We start from the raw sequence: 25,137 nt of genomic DNA on the forward strand, positions 1-25,137 counted from the left end.
GCCCCTCAGTCAAGGCCCTCTCAGTCCGGGAGGCGCTTCACACCTGGGCAGGGTGGGACTGGGCGCGCCTCACTTCACACTTTCATCGGTTGGAAGCAGGTGGGGAAGTCCCCGCGGCCTCGGCGTCTCGCACTCCTGGCCCCAACACCTGCTGAAGCCGGCTGCGACTCCATTTCTCTTTTGTTTCCTCCTGGGAAAGGGAGGACCCGCGCCGCCGCGAAGCACAGCGACCCCGGCCCTGACCCCAGCCGCCCGTCGCCGGTGGGCGGGGCTTGGCGGTCCGGCGGGGCGGGGCTCGGGGCGGGGCCGGCGTGGTGATGGCCCGGGTTGGAGCCGCCGCCGCTGCCGCCGCCGCCTCAGAAGCAGGAACCGAAGTCGTCGCCGCCGCCACTGCCTGGGTCTCCGGCCGCCCCCGCGCTGGCTCGGTCGGGGCCCGCAGCCGTGGAGGATTTCATCGTGATCTCGGACGACAGCGGCTCTGAGAGCTCCGGGGGCGCCCGCCCGGGCCGGTCGCGGAGGCTGCGCCGGGCCCTGTCGCGAACCCCCGGCGCGCTGCCCCGCCGGACCGTGGTGAGTGAGCGTCGCCTCGTCTGGGGGCGCGCGTCTTCGCGACCCTCGGCTGGGCCTGCCGCCCGCTTCCCGCCCCTGGCGCCTCACAGCTGCTCAGCCACTTCCCGCCTTGCCTCCTTCCCGGCCTCTCGGGCCCGGGGAGCGCGGCGGGCCGGGGCAGGGACCCGGGCAGGGACCGGGGAGGCCGGGCCTCCCGGGCTCAGCGCTGAAGCCCGAGAGGACTGCGGCTGGAAAGCGGCCGAGCACACGGACGAGCTCCTGGCGCGCCTGCTGCAGGGGCTGGGGTCTCGGGCCGGGGCCGCGGGCGTCCTCGCAGCCTCGGCGGGACGTGGGGGCTCGGGTGTAGGGCCGGGCCGGTGCAGGAAAGCGGGAGCGCGTAATTCTTTGGCCTGTGATGGGCACAGATGTGTGCAGGGAGGTAGCAGGAGCCCAGGCTGGGAGGGAGGGAAGCGCGGGCCTGAGCCAGATGGTGGCCGCGCTCCAGGGCCTGACTGCAGAGCGAGGGGCCCGATTTTGGAGTTGTACAGGAGGGCGATTTATTTCCTTAGCACTTACCCTGTACCAAGCCCTGAAGGAATAGGGAAGGAAACCTCGCGCACTATTTCTGTTTCCCTCAGAACTCCTTCGTCTTTGTCGTTCATGAGGTGGTGAGTTATCTGCCTTTCGAGAATCCTGCATAGATGTTTATTGAATCCCTACTATGGGCCAGATGTTGTAGGGGCTGGGGATACAACGGCGAACACAACATCCATGGTCCCCTCATAAGGTGATACATTCATCAGGTGGTTATTGAGGACCTACTCAAGGGGTGGGAGGTGGAGCTTTCTCTCAGAAGGCTTCCAACCATCTCCCCAGCCTCCCAGAGCCATCTCCCGGAACACAAGGATTATCAAGCTGATGTTATGTGTATAGATCATACAGTTTGCCATGCTTCCTATGCAAATACTCGTTCAAGACGTTTCCTAGCTTCTGCTGCCCCTGTTCCCTTTCTAGCGGATTTACAGTCCCTAAACCTCCATTGGGAACCCCTTCTGTGCCCGAGGTACAGTGCCAAGTGCTAGATGCTCACTATAGAATGAATAGCATGCAAAACTAGTTAATATATATTATTTTTCAAGCAAGAGGGGTTCTCAGGACGTCTTAGAGACCAATTTAGTTGAGTTAGGCAGCTCATGGGGTAGTAAGAGAAGAGATTTCCAAGATAAAAATGACCCAACTTCATGAGTGAATGGATGTATCTCGGGCTGTGGCTGAATGTGCCGGACATAATAGATGCACAATAAATATTTGTTGGATGAAGGAACTATTGAAAGAATATGGAGAGAGAGAATGGTTTAGATGGATGTTTGATAAGTATAAGAGAAGTGCATATAAAAGTAGCAGCAGGCTTGAGATGAAGGAGATGCTGAATTCAGGTTGGACCTACTGGATTTACAGTGTTAATAGGAGATGTAGATGGATGTGGCCAGCTCAGTAGTTGGAGAAAAGGCAAGAGTGGAGATATTTGGCAATCATGCAAACAGAAAGGAGTATTGAAGGTCTAATAGTGACTGAGATCATCAAAGAAAAGAGTAGAGAGAGAAAAAAGGTGGAAGGGAAAAAATACTTCTTTCCTCCTAGTTCCTCCTCATTCCTATAGCCTCTTCTCTCAGTACCTGTTTAACTTTGTCCTTCCCACTTGCTTCCTTTCCTCCCAAGTGTTGTCCATTTTCCCTCATTCTGGTCCAGCTTCCTTCTTCAGTGGTCAGATGCCATGCTTATCTCAGTCTTTTGTGGTCTTTCACACACGTACATGGGCGTACCCTCTCACTGTTGCCCCCCCTTGTGACCACTGAAGCAAGCATTTTGATCTTGAGCCTTGAGTTGAATCGAAATGAAGGGCAAGTACCAGAGAGCAGTACCCAATTTAAATCATGCTTCTCCAGATTTTTATTCCAGCTCTCTAAAAGCTCCAAGCTTATTCTCGTTTTATCGTTTTTGCAAATTAGATAAGAGTGGTATGATAACCATGTAAAAGATCAGAGGCATTGAGAGACTTGCAAGGTTATAACGTCTAAAAGTGCCCTTTTCTCTGTAGCTTTTCCTGAAGGCTCTGAGGTCAGAGAGACTTCTGAATCAGTATCTCCAACATAGCAACTATTTGAGTTTTGGAAAGTTCTGTCAGCTCTCAGCTTTTGAGCCTGAGAACATTAATGCCTACCTAGCAGGATGGTTTGAAATTTTTAATGAGACAAATGCAAGGAAAGGATCTCATATAAATGATAGCTTTTGCCACTTTTTGTGTTGTTTCTAAGCCCAGGCCTGTCCCTCTTGAGCTTCACAGGCAATGAAATAAAAGAAGCAACTTTTACATCTTTCTTTTTTTTTTTTAAATAAATATTGACTAAGGGGAAGTAACTTGCTTGAATTTGAGAAAGCCATGTCTAATATTGAAGTTGACATTTCTGAACTCTTGATTCTTAACCTGGGCTTTAGTCTTCACTGAGTCGATGAGGTGTGTTTCTGTGTTTATCATGGCTTTTTCGTTTGGGGTTTTTTGTTTTTCATTTTTTTACTTATAAAAACAGAACATTTTCAGATAGTTAATTTTGTTGATCTAATTATACAATTTTTATAAACGTATAAAGAAGAAAATTAAAATTGCCCGTAATCTCACTATCCAAAGATAACCAGTGTTAACATTTTGATGTATGTCTATGTAAATGTTTACTTGTATATACACATGTGCATACATACATACGTATGTGTCCTCCCCATACATGTTTTTGTGACCTCCTCTTAATATTATGCCTTCATTTCTAAATTTTCTCTAAGAACCCAGTGAAAATTCCCTCATAGTCTTTGTACTCTTGTTCATTTGTTTATTAAGTTCCTCTTAGAAGTTAGATTGCTGAGTCAGAAGGTGTGCCCTACTTTATATGTAGCTAACCCTTGAATAACACAGGGGTTAGGGTTGCTAACCCCCCCGCCCCATGCAGTTGAAAATTTACATATAACATTTGACTCCTCGAAAACTTAACTACCAGTAGCCTACTGTTGACTGGAAGCCTTACCAGTAACATAAGCAGTTAACTCACGTTTTGTATGTTATATGGACTCTTATGGTAAAGTAAGCAAGAGAAAAATGTTAAGATCATAAGGAAGATAAAATACATTTACAGTACTATACTGTATTTGTCAATACCATAGGTTTACATCGTCTGTTTACAAGATAAATCATCTGTCTGAAAGAGGGGACAGCCACAGCTGCAGACCTCTATCTACAGTACATCTCAAGCAATTCAACTTTTCTTATGTCACAACTTTTCTGTTTCTTGAGAGCACATCCAGCATCACTAGTAGCACTTTGTATGGGTTTCATGGTGTTATTCAAGGTTTACGATATTACCCTACACATGATTAAACAAATACATGTGGAAAAAAACCCAGGAGAGAACACTTTTTACTGTGATACACAGTTTACTGGGAAGTAATGCAGAAATTGATTAGTGTCACATGGCATTTTAAGTGGATACTCACAACACTTGAGCTCACCACAACAGCAGCAGATGTCTGTGGTAGTAGTACATTATTATCACAGTAGTACAGTGTATTCTATGGCTAATTTTATGCAGTTGTGATACAAATTAAAAATAAAATAAAAAATTAAAAATATGCAGTTGTGATTTAATATTGCATCTTTACATTTCTGTCAACTGCAAATGTCACCATGTATGGTCAGTAAGTGTGTGCATAAATTTTGATAAAATTTAACTTTGTATAATAGATTTGTGTTGATTTTATGGTAGTAAATGGATAAAATAGGCTAGTATCTACATATATTTTATGCATTCAGGACATATCTTTTTCTTAGTTTTTTTCAATTTTTATAGGCTATGGAGTTCGTCTGTGAGTTTTTCAAATTGTTATAAATCGCCAAAAAATTTTCCAATATATTTATTGAAAAAAACTCTCTTGTAAGTGGACCCATGCAGTTCAAACCTGTGTTGTTCAGGAATCAACTGTATTGCCAAATTTCCTACGGAAATTGTGCATTAATATTCTTACCAGTGGTATATGGCCAGTCATATCCCTCTCTCTGCTGCCTAGTCACCCCTAGGTATTGTTACATTATTCCATAAATATTTATTGAACACTTATTATATACCAGGCACTCTTAGAGGTGCTGGGACTACATCTGTGAAAACCAAGTCCCTGCCCTCATGGAGATTTCATTTTACTGAGGGGACACAAATAGTAAACAACACTATAAATGTAATGTCAGGTGATAATACAGAGTGTTAGGGAAAAAAATACGGTATTTTTGTTCTTTTAATCATTGCTGTTTGATAGCCAGATTCCATAAGATGTCATTATTTTTTATTTTTTTGATTATGATTCATTTATTCAATAAATATTTATTGAGCATATGTTGTAACCCTGGGGACCAGAGGTGAACAAGATGATAATGGAACTACATTCTACTGTGGAAAGATAGGCAGTAAACAAACTAACAAATAAGAGAACAGTATAATAGAGAGTAACTGGTGGGATTGGGAACATTTGATTGTGTTTTCAGAGAAGGCCTCTCTGAAGAGTTAATATTTGATCAGAGACTAAAATGACAACAAATTAGTTATAAGATCTAGAGGAATAAGGCACTGTCAAAGGGAAGAACAAAACCAAAGGTTTGGAGCCGGGAATGAGCATGACTTACTGGAAGAATGGAAAACCAGTGAGGCTGCAATGTAACGACTGATGGACAGAGTCAGAAGAGATGAGAAGAAGGTAGGTTAGGTTATAGGGCTTTGGAGACCACAATAAGGGATTTGGATTTTATTGTCATACATTAAGAAATCTTTGAAGGTTTAGGCAGGACAGTGACATGATTTGATTTACTTTTTTTTTGGAGATGGAGTCTTGCTCTGTTGCGTTGCCCAGGCTGGAGTTCAGTGTTGCAATCTTGGCTCACTGCAACCTCCACTTCCCAGGTTCAAGCAATTTCCCCCGCCTCAGCCTCCCAAGTAGCCGGGACTACAAGCGCACCACCACGCTTGACTAATTTTTTGTATTTTAGTAGAGACGGGGTTTCACCATGTTGGCCAGGATGGTCTAGATCTCCTGACCTCATGATCCACCCGCCTCGGCCTCCCAAAGTGCTGGGATAACAGGTGTGAGCCACTGCACCTAGCCTTGATTTACATTTTTTAGAGATGACTTTAGCTACCGTGAAAAGAAAAGATGGTAAAGTAGGGAGACCATGTAATTTATCATCCAATTGGGAAACTTTTGCAAATGAAAAGGGATGCTAACTGGACCAGGATGTCAAGCAACAGGTGAAAACTGGAACTGTCCCAAACAAAGCAGAAGTGTAGTCACCCTACTGTAAGAGGGGAAGAGTGAAATTAGGGAGATCAGTTAGAAGGTTGGCTGTAGTAGTCCAGGTCAGAAATAACTGTAGCTTGGACTGGAGTGGTGGTACAGACTGGGAGAGTGGAGGGATGTAGATATTTAGTAACTAAAATCAGGTCCTGATTTATCAGGTCCTGACAACTTGGATGTGGATAACAAGGGGAAAGGAAGGAATTAAGAAGGATGCCCTGAGTTCTGGCCTGAGCAACTGAATGCATGTTGGTGTCATGCATTGAAATGAAGCAGACTTGGGAGGAACAGGGTTAGAGGGAAGATTCAAGAGTTCTGTTTTGAAGGTATAAAACTTACGATGCCTGTGAAATAGCCAACTGGAGATGCCAAGTATAACATTTGTACTGAGTTTAGAGCTCTGAAGAAAAGTCCTGACTAGAGATACAATTTAGTCTTGTTAGCGCATAGGTTATAGTGAAGTCATTGACCTGGATAAAATCATCTAGGTTGAGGCGACAAGAGGAAGAACATCCAGAACATAGCCCAAGGGAACACCATAGTGCATAGCCCAAGGGAGGAAGAGCAGCTAGTGAGGTTGGAGATAAGGGAGTGTGCTCACATATAGTACAGCCAGACATCTTGCTTATGTTTATTGGAAACACATAGGGTGTGTGTGTGAATTCCCTATGCTTGTCCTTTGCCCATTTTTCTGTTGCGGTGTTATAATGTTTCTTTTTTTTTTCTTTTTGTTTGAGAGGGAGTTTCACTCTTGTTGCCCAGGCTGGAGTGCAATGGCGCAATCTCAGCTCACTGCAACCTCCACCTACCTGGCTCAAGCGATTCTCCTGCCTCAGCCTCCCAAGTAGCTGGGATTACAGGCATGCGCCACCACGCCCAGCTAATTTTGTATTTTTAGTAGAGACGGGGTTTTACCATGTTGGTCAGGCTGGTCTCAAACTCCTGACCTCAAGTGATCTACCGGCCTCAGCCTCCCAAAGTGCTGGGATTACAGGCATGAGCCACCGCACCCGGCCAGCATTTCTTACTCATTTTGTAAAATCTACTTATATATTAAAGATTGGTATAGGTGGAATTGTATCTCCCAAAAAGATGTGCTGAAGTTCTAACCCCCCATTAGCTCAGATTGTGACCTTATTTAGAAATAGGGTCATTGGCAGATATAATCAGTGAAGATGAGGTCGTGCCAAGTAGGGTGAACCCTTAATCCAACATGACTGCTGTCCTTATGAGAAGAACATGTGAGACACAGGGGAAGAATGCCATGTGACAGTGGAAGAAGAAACTGAAGTTATGCAGCTGCAAGCCAAGGAACACCGAGGACTGCTGGCGACATCAGGAGCTAAGAAAAAGGCACGAAGCAGATTCTTCCCTGGAGGCTTCAAGAGAACGTGGCTCTATAGACACCTTGATTTCAGACCTTTAGCCTCCAGGACTGTGAGGGGATAAATTTCTGTTCCTTAAATCCACCTGGTTTCTGGTAATTTTTACTAGGAAACTAATATAGCCTCCTGTCATACATGTTAGAATTTTCTTTCAACTTTTGATTTTGTTTTTTTAATTACAGAAGTTTTACATTTTTATATAGTCAATTCTGCCACTCCTTTTCTTTATGATTTCTTAGTTGTCATGCTTATGTTAACCTAACTAACAGACAGCGACTCTCTAAAAAGAAAGTGATATTTATTCAGGAATGGCATTGCAGCCGGAGTGTGTGAGCCGTAATAAACTATGTGTGTATTCAGGGAGGTAAAGGAAGGCAAAAGCTTTTAAAGGAAAAATGAGGAGGATTACATAATTGTTTTGAGATAATTATCCTTATCTGCAAGGATTAATGACAAGGGTGGCTCCAGTCCAAGGTCAAGCAGGCAGTTGCTGGGCAGACGTCCTCATGGAAGTATTTTTTTCTGTAAGGTTGTGGTTTTTGCAGAGCCTTTTTTGGTACTTATCAGGCATTTGTGCATAATAGTCCTCCTTTCATGGCCTTCCCTAGCTCTGTTTGTCAAGGGTTTTTTTTTTTTCCTTTTATTTTTTTTTTTTTTGAGACGGAGTCTCGCTCTGTCACCCAGGCTGGAGTGCAGTGGCCCGATCTCGGGTCACTGCAACCTCCACCTCCCGGATTCAAGCAATTCTCCTGCCTCAGCCTCCTGAGTAGCTGGGATTACAGGCATGTGCCACTACGCCTGGCTAATTTTTTTGTATTTTTAGTAGAGACGGAGTTTCACCTCATTGGCCAGGTTGGTCTCGAACTGCTGACCTTGTGATCCACCCACCTCGACCTCCCAAAGTGCTGGGATTACAGGTGTGAGCCACCACACCCAGCCAAGTGACTCCATTTTGATACTGACAACTCACATTTCCCTCATTTGATCAAGATGTTTTCCCAAAAACAACATTGCCAATCAGCTTGTATAATAGTTCAGGTTTGTGTGTGTGTGTGTGTGTTTTGTTTGTTTGTTTTGAGATGGAGTCTCACTCTGCCACCCAGGCAAAGTGATCTCGGCTCACTGCAACCTCTGCTTCCCGGGTTCAAGTGATTCTCCTACTCAGCCTCCCGAGTAGCTGGGATTACAGGCAAGTGCCACCATGCCTAGCTAATTTTTTATTTATTATTATTATACTTTAAGTTCTGGGATACATGTACAGAACATGCAGGTTTGTTACATAGGTATACATGTGCCATGGTGGCTGCTGCACCCATCAACCCATCATCTACCTTAGGTATTTCTCCTAATGCTATCCCTCCCCTAGCCCCCCACCCCCCAACAGGCCCTGGTGTGTGATGTTCCCGTCCCTGTGTCCATGTATTCTCATTGTTCAACTTCCACTTATGAGTGAGAACATGCAGTGTTTGGTTTTCTGGTCCTGTGTTAGTTTGCTGAGAATGATGGTTTCCAGCTTCATCCATGTCCCTCCAAAGGACATGAACTCATCCTTTTTTATGGCTGCACAGTATTCCATGGTGTATATGTGCCATATTTTCTTTATCCGTCTATCATTGATGGGCATTTGGGTTGGTTCCAAGTCTTTGCTATTGTGAATAGTGCTGCAATAAACATACATGTGCGTGTGTCTTTATAGTAGAATGATTTATAATCCTTTGGGTATATACCCAGTAATGGGATTGCTGGGTCAAATGGTATTTCTGGTTTTAGATCCTTGAGGAATCACCACACTGTCTTCCACAATGGTTGAACTAATTTACACTCCCACCAATAGATTAAAGTGTTCCTATTTCTCCACATCCTCTCCAGCATCTATTGGTTCCTGACTTTTTAATGATTGCTGTTCTAACTGGTGTGAGATGGTGTATCATTGTGCTTTTGATTTGCGTTTCTCTAATGACCAGTGATGATGAGCTTTTTTTCATATGTTTGTGGGCCGCGTAAATGTCTTCTTTTGAGAAGTGTCTGTTTATATCCTTCACTCACTTTTTGATGGGGTTGTTTGTTTTTTTCTTGTAAATTTGTGTAAGTTCCTTGTAGATTCTGGATATTAGCCCTTTGTCAGATGGATAGATTACAAAGATTTTCTCCCATTCTGTAGGTTACCTGTTCACTCTGATGATAGTTTCTTTTGCTGTGCAGAAGCTCTTTAGTTTAATCAGATCCCATTTGTCAAGTTTGGCTTTTGCTGCCATTGCTTTTGGTGTTTTAGTCATGAAGTCTTTGCCCATGCCTATGTCCTGAATGGTATTGCCTAGGTTTTCCTCTAGGGTTTTTATGGTTTTAGGTTTTACATTTAAGTCTTTAATCCATCTTCAGTTAATTTTTGTATAAGGTGTAAGGAAGGGGCCCAGTTTCAGTTTTCTGCATATGGCTAGGCAGTTTTCCCAACACCATTTATTAAATAGGGAATTCTTTCCCCATTGCTTGTTTTTGTCAGGTTTGTCAAAGATGAGATGGTTGTAGATGTGTAGCATTATTTCTGAGGGCTCTGTTCTGTTCCGTTGGTCTATATATCTGTTTTGGTACCAGTATCATCCTGTTTTGGTTACTGTAGCCTTGTAGTATAGTTTGAAGTCAGGTAGCATGATGCCTCCAGCTTTGTTCTTTTTGCTTAGGATTGTCTTGGCTATACGGGCTCTTTTTTGGTTCCTTATGAACTTTAAAGTAGTTTTTTCTAATTCTGTGAAGAAAGTCAGTGGCAGCTTGATGGGGATAGCATTGAAGCTATAAATTACTTTGGGCAGTGTGGCCATTTTCATGATATTGATTCTTCATATTCATGAGCATGGAATGTTTTTCCATTTGTTTGTGTCCTCTTTTATTTCGTTGGGCAGTGGTTTGTAGTTCTCCTTGAAGAGGTCCTTCACATCCCTTGTAAGTTGTATTCCTAGGTATTCTGTTCCCTTTGTAGCAATTATGAATGGGAGTTCGCTCATGATTTGGCTCTCTGTTTGTCTATTATTGGTGTATAGGAATGCTTGTGACTTTTGCACATTGATTTTGTATCCTGAGACTTTACTGAAGTTGCTTATCAGCTTAAGGAGATTTTAGGCTGAGACGATGAGGTTTCTAAATATACAATCATGTCATCTGCAAACAGAGACTGTTTGACTTCCTCTCTTCCTATTTGAATACCCTTTATTTCTTTCTCTTGCCTGATTCCCCTGGCCAGAACTTCCAATACTGTGTTGAATAGGAGTGGTGAGAGAGGGCATCCTTGTCTTGTGCTGGTTTTCAAAGGGAATGCTTCCAGCTTTTGCCCATTCAGTATGATATTGGCTGTGGGTTTGTCATAAATAGCTCTTATTATTTTGAGATACGTTTCATCAATACTTAGTTTATGGAGAGTTTTTAGCATGAAGGGGTGTTGAATTTTATCAAAGGCCCTTTCTGCATCTATTGAGATAATCATGTGGTTTCTGTCATTGGTTCTGTTTATGGATTACATTTATTGATTTGCGTATGTTGATCCAGCCTTGCATCCCAGGGATGAAGCCAATTTGATCGTGGTGGATAAGCTTTTTGATGTGCTGCTGAATTTGGTTTGCCAGTATTTTATTGAGGATTTTTGCATCGATGTTCATCAGAGATAATGGCCTGAAATTTTTTTTGTTGTTGTGTCTCTGCCAGGTTTTGGTATCAGGATGATGCTGGCCTCACAAAATGAGTTAGGGAGGATTCCCTCATTTTCTATTGTTTGGAATCATTTCAGAAGGAATGGTACCAGCTCCTCTTTGTGCCTCTGGTAGAATTTGGCTGTGAATCCGTCTGGTCCTGGGCTTTTTTTGGTTGGTAGGCTATTAATTACTGCCTCAATTTCAGAACTTGTTATTGGTCTATTCAGGGATTCAACTTCTTCCTGGTTTAGCCTTGGGAGGGTGTATGTGTCCAGGAAATTATCCATTTCTTCTAGATTTTCTGGTTTATTTGCGTAGAGGTGTGTATAGTCTTCTCTGATGGCAGTTTGTATTTCTGTGGGATCAGTGGTGATATCCCCTTTATCATTTTTTATTGTGTCTATTTGATTCTTCTCTCTTTTCTTCTTTATTAGTCTGGCTAGCAGTCTATCTATTTTGTTAATCTTTTCAACAAAACAGCTCCTGGCCAGACATGGTGACTCACGCCTGTAATCCCAGTACTTTGGAAGGCTGTGGTGGGCATATCACAAGGTCAGGAGATCGAGACCATCCAGGCTAACACGGTGAAACCCCGTCTCTACTAAAAATACAAAAAATTAGCTGGGCATGGTGGCGGGCACCTGTAGTCCCAGCTACTCAGGAGGCTGAGGCGGGAGAATGGTGTGAACCCAGGAGGTAGAGCTTGCAGTGAGCCGAGATCACGCCACTGCACTCCAGCCTGAGCAACAGAGCGAGATTCTGTCTCAAAAAAAAAAAAAAAAAAAAAAACAGCTCCTGAATTCATTGATTTTTTTTTTGAAGGGTTTTTCATGTCTCTTATCTCCTTCAGTTCTACCCTGCTCTTAGTTATTTCTTGCTTTCTGCTAGCTTTTGAATTTGTTAGCTCTTGCTTCTCTAGTTATTTTAATTGTGATGTTAGGGTATCAATTTTAGATCTTTCCCACTTTTTCCTGTGGGCATTTAGTGCTAGAAATTTCCCTCTAAACACTGCTTTAGCTGTGTCCCAGAGATTCTGGCACATTGTGTCTGTGTTCTCATTGGTTTCAAAGAACTTATTTATTTCTGCCTTAATGTCGTTACTTACCCAGTAGTTATTCAGGAGCAGGTTGTTCAGTTTCCATGTAGTTGTGCAATTTTGAGTGAGTTTCTTAACCCTGAGTTCTAATTTGATTGCACTGTGGTCTGAGAGACTGTTATGATTTCCGTTCTCTTGCATTTATTGAGGAGTGTTTTACTTCCAATTATGTGGCCAATTTTAGAATAAGTGAGATGTGGTGCTGAGAAGAATGTATATTCTGTTGATTCAGGGTGGAGAGTTCTGTAGATGTCTATTAGGTCCACTTGTTCCAGACCTGAGTTCAAGTCCTGAATATCCTTGGTAATTTTCTGTCTTGTTGATCTGTCTAATATTGACAGTGGGGTGTTAAAATATCCCACTATTATTGTGTGGGAGTCCAAGTCTCTTTGTAGGTCTGTAAGAACTTGCTTTATGAATCTGGGTGCTCCTGTATTGGGTGCATATATATTTAAGATAGTTAGCGCTTCTTGTTGCATTAATCCCTTTACCATTATGTAATGCCCTTCTTTGTCTTTTTTGATCTTTGTTGGTTTAAAGTCTGTTTTATCAGAGACTAGCATTGCAACCCTTGATTTTTTTTTTTTTTTTTTTTTTTGCTTTCCATTTGCTTGGTAATTTATTCCTCCATCCCTTTATTTTGAGCCTATGTGTGTCTTTGCACATGAGATGGGTCTCCCGAATACAGCACACCAATGGGTCTTGACTCTTCATCCAATTTGCCAGTCTGTGTCTTTTAATTGGGGCATTTAGCCCGTTTACATTTAAGATTAATATTATGTGTGAATTTGATCTTGTCATTATGATGCTAGCTGGTTGTTTTGCCCATTAGTTGATGCAGTTTCTTCATAGTGTCAATGGTCTTTACAATTTGGTGTGTTTGGCCGGGCACGGTGGCTCACCCCTGTAATCTCAGCACTTTGGGAGGCCGAGGTGGGCAGATCATGAGGTCAGGAGATCGAGACCATCCTGGGCAACACAGTGAAACCCTTTCTCTACTAAAAATACACAAATTAGCTAGGTGTGGTGGCGCGCTCCTGTAGTCCCAGCTACTCGGGAGGCCGAGGCAGGAGAATGGCTTGAACCTGGGAGGCGGAGATTACAGTGAGCCAAGATCATGCCACTGCACTCCAGCCTGGTGACAGAGCGAGACACCATCTCAAAAACAAAACAAAAACAATTTGGTGTGTTTTTGCAGTGGCTGGTACCAGTTTTTCCTTTCCATATTTAATGCTTCCTTCAGGAGCTCTTGTAAGGCAGGCCTGATGGTGACAAAATCTCTCAGCATTTGCCTGTCTGTAAAGGATTTTATTTCTCCTTCACTTATGAAGCGTAGTCTGGCCGGATATGAAATTCTGGGTTGAAAATTATTTTCTTAAGAATGTTGAATATTGGCCCCCACTCTCTTCTGGTTTGTAGGGTTTCTGCAGAGAGATCCGCTGTTAGTCTGATGGGCTTCCCTTTGTGGGTAACCCGACCTTTCTGTCTGGCTGCCCTTAATATTTTTTCCTTCATTTCAACTTGGTGAATATGACGATTATGCGTCTTGGGGTTGCTCTTCTAAAGATACTGCTCGAGAATTTTTTTGTATTTTTAGTAGAGACGGAGTTTCACAATGTTAGCCAGCCTAGTCTCAAACTCCTGACCTCAAGTGATCCACCCGCCTCAGCCTCCCAAAGTTCTGGGATTACAGGCATGAGCCACTGTGCCTGGAAATAGTTCAATTTTGATATCCCTCAGTGCCAGGATGGACCTATCCTGGATTGTTGGTCTGATTCCATGTTGGAGGGAGTCATTGACAACTAGGAGTCAGTGTCAAAACTCTTAGCCACATTTGAGCAACAAGGGAGGTTTGGAGGGAGTAGCTCTCAAGCTAAGTTTACCTGGAGTTCATTATTAAGTTTAATTTTATCAGTTCCATAGGTGTTTCCTATTACCTCAAAGTGCTAGGCCAGCATTATTCTGTTAGGCATTGTAGTTTGGCAGAATTTTAACAAGTAATAGCTACAAAGTTTAAAAAGAAAAATAGAAAGTAAAATGATAATCTCAGTTTGTGTAATAGTTTTCAGCCATGAACCTAGGATTCAAGGTTCAATTAAACCTTTGAATCGATTGAATAAATCAAATGACCACAGAGAACTAGGTGACACCTTTTGTAACTGTGTGGCCTGTTTTCTTATTTTGCTTATATGGGTCTCAACTTTCCCAAAGGCCATTATCTAGGTACAGCATAAAGTATTAGCAACAGCACAGAAATTTCCTTATTTAACTAATAGATAATATAGACCAATTTCATCATCTGGGATCCCATGACTGGGTGGAATTACAGCAGAGAGAGAGCAACAGTTGTATTAGGGATGTTGCCAAGGTCACCCACTAGATGGACCAAAGGATCCCTTAAACCAGTTTCTGTCAAGTTACCAACAGAAGCTGCTGATTGTGAAATTTCAATTACACTGTTATCCTGCCAAGTGGAAAAGGTAGGATTAAGAGGAGTAGGAGTCTGATTATGTAGTCTTGTTCTAACGTCTAGGGAAAAGCTGTCTGCAGCATGAAAATGTCAGCTTATTATCCTGGTTTGCAGTTTTGAATGTCTCTGGTTATGGCACTGGATGGTTTGGTGAACTTTCTGTGTGACCCATCATCAGCCGTGAGACTTGCCCCTTAAAATTTATCTAGCTTTAGCTTTTAGGATTTCAGGAACAGAGCAGTTCCTGTTTTTACTAATTTCATGGGAGAAAAGATGGGAGGAATCTAGAAGAATTTAAGATTTAGTTCAGTCTACCAGTATATAACAGGAACTCAAAGAAAATGCACAGGGCTATAATCTAAGAACAGATGTATTAACAGCCTTACTCACTGTAAGGCTGGGAACCCTTGAAGCCAGGCATTATATGCACATTCTCAAATATGATGCTCTAGTCAAAGCCTTGGTAATATATATAACCAATGTTTCCAACTGCATCCTGTTATAAAGAGAGAGCAAATTTTATTAAACTTATATAAATAATTCTTGCCATAAAAAAATAAGAATACTCATGGATAGTTTCTGAATTTTAGAGGAATCAAATAGGGACAAAAAAAATGTTTCCACCTTTGTTCACAAAGTATACCAAATCACTGTAAACTAATAAGTAGCTTAAGAGAAAGAAAAGGTTTCCTTAAATCTAGAAAACAAAATATTTAAATAAAGAACCTGCCTAGGCACGGTGGCTCATGCCTGTAATCCCAGCACTTTGGGAGGCCAAGGTGAGCAGATCACCTGAGGTCAGGGGTTCGAGACCAGCCTGGCCAACATGGTGAAACACCGTCTTTACTAAAAATACAAACATTAGCCAGCATGTTGGTGGACACCTATAATCCCTGCTACTCCAGAGGCTGAGGTTGCAGTGAGCTGAGATCGTGCCACTGCACTCCAGCCTGAGCAACAGAGCAAGACTCCACCTCAAAAAAAAAACAACCGATAATGTTTCAAATAAAAGTCATAAAAACATTATCTTCAGGACCGGGTGCTGTGGCTCATGCCTGTAATCCCAGCACTTTGGGAGGCCGAGGCGAGCTGATCACTTGAGGACAGGAATTTGAGACCAGCCTGGCCAACATGGTGAAACCCTGTCTCTACCAAAAATACAAAAAATGAGCTGGGTGTAGTGGCGCACATTCGTAACCCCAGCTACTCTGGAGGCTGAGAAAGAAGAATCACTTGAACCCGGAGGCAGAAGTTGTAGTGAGCCAAGATGGTGCCACTGCACTCCAGCCTGGGTGACAGAGTGAGACTGTCTTTTTTTTTTTTTTTTTTTTTTAAAAAAAAGAAAGGAAGGAAGAAAGCCAAGAGCACGGAATCAGGATCTACTGGAGGAAAACAACTTTTCTAGGCCTTCAAGATACAACATTTCAGTATCAGGCCATTAAAGCAGAGTTAGAGCTGGAGAAAAAAAAATTACAGAAGATGAAAAAGTTAAAAGAGAATTATCACCTCACCAAACAAAAAGATATACCTTCTCAAGGAGAGAAAGCGGAAGACCAAAAGGCAGAAATGTCTGACCTGCAAATCACATGAAACAAGATATAGCAAAAGTTTAACTACTGAAATATGAATCTGAGAAGCTTCCACAGGAAAACTCTACCTCAAAACATGAAATTACCTTCTAAATGAAGAAGATTCATTTTAAAACTGATATTAGAGAAAGGAAGACTAAAAAACAACAACAAAAAAAGCTGCACTTCAGAAGATGGTTGAAAATTTAAGAAACAAATTTCAGAATTAGGTCAAAATCTCTTGCAAATGTTATTAAAAGCAGATCAATACTTCCAGAAAACATTGTTCTAATATAGGAGGCCAAAATTTTAGTTTTCATATCAATGTGTATAAATGTATATACACACATGTATTTTTTAATTGAAGCAGTCTTTAGAAATACTTATAAGTAAGTTTCTTCTAATTATAGCCAACTTGGTCACCACAAATTTCTTTTGTAAATTCATCCTTCGCAAACTTTCCATGATATACTCAGACCTTCTATGGCATGTTTAGACCTTTAGTTTTGTCCTTCTTTCTTAAATAGTCATTTTACTTAAGGATAAAATTTAATTTTTTGCCTTATTTCTAAGACAACAACAAATCTAAGACTTGCTGTCATTTTAAAAACACCTTTTCTAAAAAGAAACACTACCACATGAAATGCACACATTAATTATAGGATACATCCTGGTTATATATGTATTATGGAAACATTCCAGATATTAGATTATAAAATATGGTGTTATCAATTGTGTCAGTCATTTTAAAACAAGTATCTTTTCTCCAATTATTTGTAATACTTTTTTTTTTTTTGGAATCTCACTGTTACCCAACCTGGAGTGCAGTGGCAGAATCATAGCTCATTGCAACCTTGAACTCCTGGGCTCAAGTGATCTCCTGCCTCAAGTCTCCTGAGTAGGCAGGACTATAGGCAAACACCACCATGCCTGGCTAATTTTTTTAATTAATTAATTTATTTCTTAGTAGAGACAGGGTCTCACTATGTTGCCCACACTGGTCTTGAACTCCTTGCCTCAAGTGGTCCTACCACATTGGCCTCCCAAAGCACTGGGATTACAAGTGTGAGCCACCACACCTGGCCCGTAACATATTTTTATAGCAAATTATTTTATTTACTTGTGTTTCTGGGTTTTCCATTATGTTTCATTGATTTCTTTATTCAATACCATAACTTTCCTGTTTTATTTTTATAGTTTGATACACCTTTCGGGATTTCATAAAGCAGTATATGTGTTAGGCTGTTCTTGCATTACTATAAAGAAATCCCTGAGAATACTCATCTCTCACCTTATGCAAAAAATCAATTCAAGATGGATCAAAGACTTTTATATAAAAGTTTTTTTTAATTAAAAAACAAAAGGAATGCCTGAGACTGGGTAATTGATCAAGAAAAGAGCTCACGGCTCCAAAGACTGTACAGGAAGCATGGTGCCGGCATCTGTTCACCTTCTGATGAGACTTCAGGAAGCTTACAATCACGGTGGAAGCCACAGTGGGAGCTGGCACATCACATGGCGAGAGCAAGAGAGTGAGAGTGGGGTTGCAAAGGTGCCACAGACGCAAACAGCCAGATCTCGCAATAGCTCATTATTGTGAAGACAGCACCAAGCCATGAGGGATCTGCCCCCATGACCCAAATACCTCCTACCAGGCCCCACCTCCAACCTTGGGGATTACAGTTCAACGTATGGGGAACACATACATATGTACGTAGGTGTCTCCTTACTATTTCCCCCAAAAAAATGTCCTGGCTATTTGTACCCATTTATTCCCCCAAATTAATTTTAGAATAATTTTGTCAAAGACTGCATTAGATTGTTTCTTTGGGCCATATAATTATTTGTTGCATGGGGTTGTCCTATGCACTGTAGGATATTTAATAGCATCTCTGACCTCTACCCGCTAGATGCCTGCCAGTAGTAACCCCTCAACTTGTGACAATCAAAAATGTCTCCAGACATTGCCAAATAGCCCCTGGATGGGGGGTAAAATTGCACCAGTTCAGAACCACTACATTAGTTTTATAAGTTAATTAAAGGAGAGTTAATGTCTTTACAATATTGTCTTTCTAAGCAGAAGTACAGTATAACTTTCATTTTATGAGATTTGCTTCTTGGTGATCAGTAAAACTATAAGACTTCCTTGGGTTTGGTGCCTTTTTATGGAGCTAGTGTTTTGATTCTGAATGACTATGTGCTATGTAGGGTTAAACATATCAATCGTGGTAAGCCTCACATAATAAGAATAGCTGGCATTTATGCCAGGTACCATGTCAAGTGCTTTACTTGGATTAACTCATAATCTTCACTGCAACCCCATGAGGTAGGTAGTTATTATTATCCCTGTTTGGTAAACGAGGAAACTAAGGTAGGTTCAACCAGATGGTAACTAGTAGAGCAGGTTTACCACCGCTTGTCTCCATCTTTAAGATCCTGGGGCAAACTTTTTCAAACCTCATACCAGGTTTCCAAGGCAACATCAGGTGGGGATGCTAGTAGTAAACAGTTAAGTGGAAAAAAGCAAGTCACAAAATATAATTCTATTTTTTAAATGGATGGTTTTGAAAAAATAGACTCACCAGAGTTTTTTAATACAAAAATTGTTTTTTAAAACTAGGTTTTTTTTTTGAGATAGAGTCTTGTTCTCACCCAGGTTGGAGTGCAGTGGCACAATCGCATACGTTAGTGAACTTGTTAATATAATATTCACTACAGCTGTATGCAGATGCCATAGAATAGAAAGGAAAATTCATCTACATTTTGAATTTAATACATCAGATGTGAAATTAACTTGGGTCTTAAATCAAGTTCAGCTTCCTTGTAAGCCTGTAGATCACTTCCAACATCCCTCATTTATCCTGAGCTGTCTTTGGGAGGTTGGTGGGTCTGGCTACCCATGAAGACAAAGTGTTCCTTCCTGTCTGGTAGGGATTTAGTTTCGTATTTTTATATTAGCTAATTTGTAAAGTGTTACCTTATTCCAGTGGGTCTTTTAATAACAGCTTTATTAAAGTATAATTCCATACCATACCATAAAATTCTCTGAGTTGTGCAGCCATCACCACTATCTAATTTTAGAACATTTACTTCACTCCAGAAGGAAACCCTGTACCCTCCAGTGGGTTGTCTGGTTTGCTTATGTTTTAAAGGTACATAATCATATCATTCAAAAAATAAATTTTTTCCATTTTAAATTATAAACATTAGGCTGGGCACGGTGTCTCACGCCAGTAATCCCAGCACTTTGGGAGGCTGAGGTGGACAGATCACTTGAGTTGGGAGTTCGAGACCAGCCTCGACAATATGGTGAAACCCCCATCTCCACTAATACAAAAAATTAGCCAGGCATGGTAGTCCAGCTACTTGGGAGGCTGAAGACTGAGAATCGCTTGAACCCGGGAGGCAGAGGTTGCAGTGAGCCAAGATGGCTCCACTGCACTCCAGCCTGGGTGACAGAGCGAGACTCCATCTGAAAAAAAAATTATAAACATTATTTAAATTGTAAATAGGCCAGGCGTGGTGGCTCACGCCTATAATCCCAACACTTTGGGAGGCCGAGACGGGCGGATCACTTGAGGTCAGGAGTTCGAGATCAGCCTGGCCAACATGGCAAAACCCTGTCTCTACTAAAAATACAAAAGTTAGCTGGGAGTGGTGGCATGTGCCTGTAGTCCCATCTACTCTGGAGGCTGAGGCATGACAATTGCTTGAATCTGGGAGGTGGAGGTTGCAGTGAGCTGAAATCGCGCCACTGCACTCCAGCCTGGGCAACAGAGCAAGACTCTATCTCAAAAATAATAATAATCATAAACTGTAAATACAGGTAAGAAATTCTTATGTAAGAACCTGCCCCTGTCTGTTTCTACTCTAGATAACTACAGTTTTTGTGTATTGCTCCAGAAATTTTCCTTGTGTGTGCACAAACATATTTAAATGTATAATTCTTTCCCAATGGGGGTCATGCTAACTTTTAAAAATTACTTAATATATTATAGGCATTAAAATAAAAACAAAAATTAAATTTATATATATTTACATATAATTAGTATATATATTTTAAAATTTAAAAAATATGTAATAGACATTTAAAAAATTCATACCTCATTCAGACCATTATTCATTTTGCTCCCAATGGTATTCCCAGTGCACAACATGGTGCCTGGTACATTGTAAGTATTCATTCAGTAATCGTTTTATCAGCTGCATGTTATTCTAATGTTAAAAAACCATAATTACTCAGGAATGGAAAACCAAACATCGTATATTCTCCCTCATAAGTGGGAGCTAAACTATGAGGATGCAAAGGCATAAGAATGTCTTTGGCGACTCAGGGGGAAGGGGTGAGAAGGGGGCGAGGGATGAAAGACTACAAATTAGGTTCAGTGTATACTGCTTGGGTGGTAGGTACATCAAAACCTCACAAATCACCACTAAAGAACTTACTTGTGTAACCAAATACCACCTGTTACCCAAAAACCTATGAAACTAAAAAGAAATTTTAATAAAAATTTTTAAAAATCAAACTTAGCCAGTCTCTTGTTGATTTTAATTTTTTTGCCGTTAGACTATGATATGATGAATCCTCTTGCATGGTCATTAAAATACGATTTTTTTTCTCTGCATTTTATGGTTAAAAAAGGAAAAAAAAATGTTTGTAGGATAAGTTCTTTGCAGTGGAATTTTGAGGATAAAGAGTAATATGTCTTTTTTTATTTTAATATATACCACTATTGTGGACATTATGTCATTCCTTGTGAGATCCTAGTGTCTGAATCTCAGAACACTAGGAATGTACAGAACTTCCACCTTCAGAGATACAATCTACTTCTGTGTAAAGAAGCAGAAATGGCAGATGCTCACTTTCCCAGGCTCCGTTACACCTAGTGCTCACATGTGGGACGTAGGTTCTACCAGAAGCTGGTGACGGGAAGAAGCAGGGCCCAGGTGAACTCCAATTTAGTGAAGATGGCAGCAGCAGTGGCAACTACATACAGCAGTAGTAACGTTCTTTGTTTTTTTCTTTTCTTTTTTTTTTTCAGACGGAGTCTTGCTGTGTCACTCAGGCTGGAGTGCAGTGGCACAACCTCAGCTCACTGCAGCCTCTGCCTCCCGGGTTCAAGTGATTCTCCTACCTCAGCTTCCTGAGTAGCTGGGATTACAGGTGTATGCCACCACGCCCAGCTAATTTTTGTATTTTTAGTAGAGACGGGGTTTCGCCATATTGGCCAGGCTGGTCTCAAACTCCTGACCTTAAGTGATCCGCCCACCTCAGCCTCCTAAAGTGCTGGGATTACAAGCACGAGCCACCGTGCTCGGCTGCTTTTTCTATTTCAAATAAAGTTATGAATCATCTTATCTGTTACTTTTTAAAATCCCATTGGAATTTTGTTTGTAATCATTAAGCTTATAGATCAATTTGGGTAGAACAAATGCTTTTTAAAATTTAAATTTTTGTTATAAAAGGTGTATGATGGCTGGGCACAGTGGCTCACACCTGTATTCCCAGCCAGCTCTTTGGAAGGCTGAGGCAGGTGGATCACTTGAGGCTGGGAGTTTGAGACCAGCCTGACCAACATGGCGAAACCCTATCTCTACTAAAAATACAAAAATTAGCCAGGTGTGGTGGCATGCACCTGTAATCCCAGCTACTCTGGAGGCTGAGGCAGGAGAATCACTTGAACCCAGGAGGCAGAAGTTGCAGTGGGCTGAGATCATGCCACTGCACTCCAGCCTGGGTGACAGAGCAAGACTCTGTCTCAAAAAAAAAAAAGGAAAAAAAAAAGTTTTATGAATAAGTAATTTAAGTAGACCTATATTCAATAAAGAAATAGAATCAATAATTATTAGTAACCTTCCAAAACAGAAAGCACCAGGCCCAGATGGGTTGGCAAGTGAATTCCAACAAATATTTAAGGAAGAAATGATATAAATTCTCAACAATCTTTCAGAGAATAGAAGCAGAGGGACTACTTGCTAACTAGCTGTATGAGACCAACATTACACTAATACCAAAGCAAGACAAATTATAAAAGAAAACTACAGACCAATATCTTTTATGAACACAGATGCAAAAATCCTCAACAAAATATTAGCAAATCAAATCCAACAATGTTCAAAAAGAATTATACATCGTGACCAAGTAGGATTTCTCCCAGGTATGCAAGGTCAATTCTACATTTGAAAATCAATTAAATCCATTAATGCAATTCACCACATCTGTAGGCTAAAGAAGAGAAATCACATGATCCCTTCAATAGAGGCCAAAAAAGCATTTAACACCCATTCATGATAAAAAAAAAAACCTTCCAGCAAACTAGGAATAGAGGGGAACTTCCTCAACTTCAGAAAGAACATCTATAAAAAACCTGCCACTAACATCATACCTAATGGTGAAAAACTTGAAGCATTCCTACTAAGATCAAGGATAAGGCAAGGATGTCTCCTCACTACTCCTTTTCAGCATTGTACTGGAAGTCCTAGCTAATGTGACAAAAAAAGAAAACAGAAGAAAAGAAAGATACAGGGCTGGGCATGGTAGATCATGCCTATAATCTGAGCACTTTGGGAGGCCAAGGCAGGTGGATTACTTGTGGCCAGGAGTTCGGACCAGCCTGGCCAATGTGGTGAAATCGCATCTCTACTAAAAATATACAAATCAGCCAGGCATGGTGATGAGCACCTGTAGTCCTAGCTACTTGGGAGGCTGAGGCAGAAGAATCACTTGAACCCAGGAAGCAGAGGTTGCAATGAGCCAAGATTGCACCACTGCACCCCAGCCTGGGTGACAGAGTGAGACTCTGTCTCAAAGAAAAGGTATGTGGATTGGGAAGGAAGAAATAAAATTGTCTTTGTTCACTGAAGACATGATTTGTCTATGTAGAAAATCTCAAAAAATATAGAAAAAACCTCTTGGAACTAACAAGCAATTATAGTGAGTTTGCAGAACACAAGGTTAACAAACAAAACTCAGTTGCTTTCCTACATACTAACAATGAAAAAGTGAAATTTGAAATGAAAAATTACATTACCATTTACATTTACATTAGCACTCCCAGAAATTGAACAAATAGGCATAAATATAACAAAATATCTACAAGATCTTTATATAGAAAACTGTGATGACGGGTGTCAAAGAACTACATAAATGGAGAAACATTTCATGTTTGTGAACAGGAAAACTCAATGTCATCAAGATGTCAATTCTTCCTGACTTAATTGGTAGATTCAATGCAATCCCAATCAAAATCCCAGCAATTTGTTCTATGAACATCAACAAACTGATTGTAAAGTTTATATGGAAGGACAAAAGATTCAGAATAGCTGTCTTAGTTCATTTTGCATTGCTGTAAGGGAATACCTGAGGCTGAGTCATTTATAAAGAAAAGAGGTTTATTTGGCTCATAATTCTGCAGGTTGAACAAGAAGCATGGCACCAGCATCTGCTTCTGGTGAGGACCTCAGGAAGCTTCCAACCATGGCAGAGGCGAATGGGGAGCAGGTATGTCTCATGGTGAGAGAAGGGGGAAGAGAAAAAAGAACATTCATATTTTGCAGGAACTATGAGTGAGAACTGGCTCAATCCCTTGAGAATGGCACCATGACATTTATGAGGGATCTGTCCCCATGATTCCACCAGGTCATACCTCCAACATTGGGGATCAAATTTTAACCTGACAGAGGGGCCAAATATCCAAACTATATTATTCTTTCCCTGGCCCCCCAAATGTCTTATCCTTCTCACATTGCAAAATATAATCATCCCTTCCCAATAATTTCCAAAAGTCTTAACTCATTCCACTGTCAATTAAAAAAATGCAAAATCTCATCTGAGACTGAAGGCTAATTTCTTCCAGCTGTGAGCCTGTAAGATGAAAAGCAAGTTATTGAATTCTAAGATACAATGGTTGTACAGGCATAGGGTAAACATTCCCATTCCAGAAGGAAAAAAATGGCCAAAAGAAAGGGGTAATAGGCCTCATGCAAGTCCAGAACTCAGCAGGGCAGACATTAAATCTTAAAGCTCCAAAATAATCTCCCTTAACTCCATGTCCTGCATCCTGGGCATACTGGTGCAAGGGGTGGGCTCCTAAGGCCTTGGGCAGCCCCACCCTTTGGCTTTACTGGGGCACAGCCTATATGGCTACTCCCACAAGTGGGAGTTGGGCCTTTGGCTTTTCCAGGCTGAAAGTACAACCTGCTGGTGGCTCTACCACTCTGGGCTCTGGAGGGCAGCAGCCTTGTTCTACTAAGGAGTACCCCAGTAGGGACTCTGTGGGGGCTCCAACCCCACATTTCCCCTTGGCACTGCCCTAGTAGAGTCTCTCTGTGGGGGCTCTGCCCTTGTGGCAGGCTTCTGCCTGTGCATGCAGACTTTCTGATACATCTTCTGAAGTCTAGGTGGAAACTGCCAGAATGCGCTTTTGCATTCTGTGTGTCTACAGACTTAACACCACATGGAAGCTGCCAGGGCCTCTGATTGGCAGCCTGCGCCATCATGCCTGGGGCCTTTTGAGCCCTGGCTGGGGCCTGAACAGCCTGAATTTGGATTGGGCTCCTGAAACGATTCTGTCCTTCTAGGCCTCTAGGCCTTTTTCCCATTGTCTTGCTAATTCTTTTGCAAGTGGTTGCTCTTCAGCCCCTTTAAATTTCTCTCCTAAAAATGCTTGTTCCTTCCCTACCACAGGACTGGGTTGCAAATTTTTCAAACTTTTACACTCTGCTTTCCTTTTAATTTTAAGTTCAAACCTTAGATCAGCCCATTGCTCCCACATTTGATTGTGGACTGTGAGATTTAGAACAAAGCAATGATATTTGCTTTTACCGCTCCTATTCAGAGGGTGCTGGAAGTCTCAGCTGGTGCAATTAGTTAAGAAAAGGAAATAGGCCAGGCATGGTGGTGGCTCATGCCTATAATCCCAGAACTTTGGGAGGCCAAGGAGGGAAGATTGCTTGGGCCCAGGAGTTCAAGACCAGCCTGAACAACATAGGGAGATATCATTTCTAC

The 25,137-nt window shown here is 41.6% G+C and overlaps 1 protein-coding gene across 3 annotated transcripts in view; it reads left to right on the plus strand.

Annotated features, from left to right (window-relative positions):
• The first annotated feature begins 311 nt into the window (after positions 1-311).
• LOC100438975 (SUMO-interacting motif-containing protein 1) overlaps positions 312-25,137 on the plus strand; it is a 43,874-nt gene continuing 19,048 nt past the window's right edge. The window contains exons 1-2 of one of the 3 annotated variants that reach the window (XR_010140083.1): positions 312-570; positions 23,546-23,631. Coding sequence is in view for 1 of the 3 variants with exons in the window: in XM_054556270.2 (XP_054412245.1) it covers positions 23,560-23,631 (72 nt within the window). In the remaining 2 variants the exon portion in view is untranslated. The remainder of the gene's footprint in view (positions 571-23,545; positions 23,632-25,137) is intronic. The other 2 variants (XR_010140082.1, XM_054556270.2) reach the window with 2 other exon arrangements.

Source organism: Pongo abelii, chromosome 4 (genome assembly GCF_028885655.2).
Source record: "Pongo abelii isolate AG06213 chromosome 4, NHGRI_mPonAbe1-v2.0_pri, whole genome shotgun sequence".
Taxonomy (NCBI): Eukaryota; Metazoa; Chordata; class Mammalia; order Primates; family Hominidae; genus Pongo; species Pongo abelii.